This window comes from Austrofundulus limnaeus, unplaced genomic scaffold (assembly GCF_001266775.1).
Source record: "Austrofundulus limnaeus strain Quisiro unplaced genomic scaffold, Austrofundulus_limnaeus-1.0 Scaffold20, whole genome shotgun sequence".
NCBI lineage: Eukaryota > Metazoa > Chordata > Actinopteri > Cyprinodontiformes > Rivulidae > Austrofundulus > Austrofundulus limnaeus.
This window is the reverse complement of record NW_013952422.1, coordinates 1,348,378-1,351,751: the sequence shown is the minus strand read 5'-3', so window position 1 is coordinate 1,351,751 and position 3,374 is coordinate 1,348,378. Positions and strand designations below refer to the sequence as shown.

Genomic DNA, 3,374 nt, shown 5'->3' with positions numbered 1-3,374 from the left:
AACAGCTCTTCTGAACGGAAGTCAGAGCAGGCAGAACTAGAAAATGGGAAATTTTATTATCTGAGAATTATTTTGTGCATTAAATTGAATGAACATGGTCTGGATAGCCCACAGACATACCATAAAAATTTCTAGGACCCATAATTGGTCTCCTTTAACATTTAGGATGACAACAAGCTCGATGAAGTCTTTCAGCTTCACTTTAAGGATTTTCAGGTTCAGCCTGGATGAAGCCTCTGACCTGAGCAGCACTGACTCACAGTCATTAGTGGCTCCACCTCCTTACGTTCAGTGGATATCTACGATCGTGAGACATCCCCACTCTCCTTCCCTTCTTGTTCCATTCATCTTTTCAACAACCACGGCTCCAGAAACGCTCTGCCTTTTTTTTTTCCTAATCTAATCCTGACTCTTTATTCATGAGGCTCATTGATGCTTCACACTTTGTGGTAAAACTTCTGTCATTTGGGAACTTTTTTCATTTGTAAACACGTCTGTCATCTGAAAAGTAATCTTGGCAAATCAACAGACAATCATGATGAAGCAAAAACTGAGACCCAAACATTTGACAGGGGCGGTAACTGAAGAACCACAAGCTGGAGGAACAGAAATAAAAGGAAAACTGAAGTCGAGCACAAAAAAGCTTCAATATAAAGCAGGAAGTAAAGATTAACGAAACAACAGTAGAAACACGACTTAAAAGGCAAATCTCAAACGATAAAAGAACAAAATCAAAATCCTTTGGCAGCAAATGTCTGCACCTCGGTGGAGTCTGGTCTGAAGCAGAGCAGGCTCGGGCTCTGCCGCGCTGACAGATGCATTATTAAAGCCTCTTCATTAGACGACGCCGGTGGTCTGTTGGAACGTGCAGAGACACGGAGAGAGAGACAGTTTGTTTTATTGCACCGAGGTGGAAACAGTAAACCCCGTCATAATAAATATTACAGTCTTTCTTCTGTTGAGCAGGAGAAAAGCACGTCAGTGGCTGAGATAATACAGAGCTGGGTCACAATCGGTGCCTTTTAATCCAGCAAAATCCTGACATCTGGATTAAATATTTGCTGGTCACACAGAACAAAATGCAAACTTAAATCTAACTAGATAGATAGAGTCAGGCAATATTATAATCAAAGTGCATCTTGTGTTTATAGACAGTTGTTAGGTTTGACATTTGCAAGAAATGCTTTTTCCACACATTCTTTCTTAAAGTACCACAGGATCTTGGGAGCTTTTTGTTTTATTTAATGTAGTGTCATATTTTAGTGATTGTAAATGAGCAGAAAGTAGGAGAATTTCTTGTTGTGTGATCAGTAAGCCGTGTAAAATCATGGCTTGTTTTGGTAAAACTGTATTCTGGGTTGTGCACATTTTTTGTCGCCTATACCTCTACATCAGTGGTTCCCAAAGTTGGGGTCAGGACCCAAAGTGGGGTCCTGAAACATCAAGGTGGGGTCCTGAAACATCAAGGTGGGTCCTGAAACATCAAGGTGGGGTCCTGAAAAGATTTTCTAAATTAATTACATTTTTGCCTTAGTTGTTACCTAAAATGTATAAATGTAGAATAATAAATATTGTTACTATGCCCATGTTTAGTTGACCTGATACAAATGTTTATCATCCAAAAATAGTTGTGGACACAGGTCTCTGCTACTGTTATTTTGTGGGTCAAAAGCTGAAAAGTTTGGGAACCACTGCTTCAGAAATCAATTTAAAGGGTAATAAAATAATTGGTGGTGTAATATTTTCCCTATAATTATTACAAAAACACAAAATAAGTATTTATATTTGTGTATCCTTTGTCTTTACGGTTATTAACAAAGTTTGTGTACTCAGAACAGTAATATTTGGGGTCACAAGTTTTTGTCATGAATATTTTGTGGGTCAGAAGATAAAAAGTTTGGGAACTACTGCTCTACATCACCCCTGCTTCGGCTCGCTTTGTATGCAAAACAGCCGAAGAGGGTAGCATTCGGCCTCAGTTGTGTTGATGTTGAGTCTTGTTGCCTTTAAATCCAGATCAGTTAATGTGAAAAGCATTTTTCCCCAAATAAAAAGCAAATTTTGTCTTTCAAGCTTTGAATTATGTTTAAAAAGCAGCTTTTAAGCTCCCTCTTAATTGGCATGAGATGATTTCAGCAGGTGTGTATCTCACAGCCTCTCTTTACCCATAAATTTTATTTAAAAATTTTAAAAATAATTTCCTTTGACATCAGAACTCTGATTATGCGACTGAGGAGCTTTCAAGTTCACCAATAAATCTAAATATTCAGCTTCATTTTGAAGGTTCAATACAGCTGAAATTGATTTTATTTCGATTTCTTGTCACGCAGGAGCACGAGGAAACTCCAACGGTGTCTCTTCTGAATCTGGAGCCGACAGAAACCCTCTTAGAGGTGCGTTGCTTTGTCTCAGCTCACGTCTGCGGAGCTGACTGATGGTTATCTGAAGTCTTTCTGCTGAGTCACAGCTGTGCTCCTGTGCAGGTCAGCCCGGCGACGCAGAGGAGGATCAGGGCCTCGCTGTCTGATCTCGACAACGAGGCGGCGATAGAGAACCTCTCTGTCCGCCAGCTTAAAGAGATTCTCGCCAGGAACTTTGTCAATTACTCCGGCTGCTGCGAGAAGTGGGAGCTGCTGGAGCGCGTGCATCGACTCTACAGGGAAAACGAACAGAACAGGAAATCCAGTCAGTTTTCCGTCGTTGTTTTTGTAAACTTCATCCACACTGTGATGTTTGATGTCAGCTAAAGCACTTTAATTCTCCTTTTCTTTTAGTGGAAAACGTGAGCATAACTGCAGGTAACTACAGAAGCTTTTCTGCAAAAATCTGAATGTAGAGTGCTGAATGACTGATGCAGTCTGCTAAAGTAGTGTTTCCCAAAGTTGGGGTTGAGACCCAAAGTGGGGTCCTGAAAAATCAAGGTGGGGTCCTGAAAAGATTTTCGGAATTAATGACATTTTTGCCTTAGTTGTTACAAAGGAGTGAGGTTAGTGTACTTAAAATGGATAAATGTAGTATAAAAATATTGTTTCTATGCCCATGTTTTGTTGACCTGATACAAATGTTTATCATATAAAAATAGCTGGGGGCACAGGTCTCTGCTACTGTTATTTTGTGGGTCAAAAGCTGAAAAGTTTGGGAACCACTGCACTTTGGTTCCCAAAGTTGGGCTTGGGACTAGGGTTGGGCAATATTGGCAAAAAATTTAATCACGATTAATTGTGGTATTTAGTAGATAACGATTAATTTGAAGATTAATCCCCTGGAGTCCCTTATTTCGTATTCACATGACCAATCTAGTGGGAAAGATTTGCTCTTTATAAAAAAATGTTCCAAATTGTGTTAAAATTACAGATTTTAGGCTATGCATCATA

At 39.6% G+C, this 3,374-nt stretch overlaps 1 protein-coding gene across 1 annotated transcript in view; it reads left to right on the top strand.

Annotated features, from left to right (window-relative positions):
• Positions 1–3,374, top strand: part of rnf34b (ring finger protein 34b) — a 26,799-nt gene that overhangs the window by 21,271 nt on the left and 2,154 nt on the right. The window contains exons 4-6 of the mRNA XM_014003772.1: positions 2,331–2,393; positions 2,484–2,685; positions 2,775–2,798. Of these exons, the coding sequence (XP_013859226.1) occupies positions 2,331–2,393; positions 2,484–2,685; positions 2,775–2,798 (289 nt within the window). The remainder of the gene's footprint in view (positions 1–2,330; positions 2,394–2,483; positions 2,686–2,774; positions 2,799–3,374) is intronic.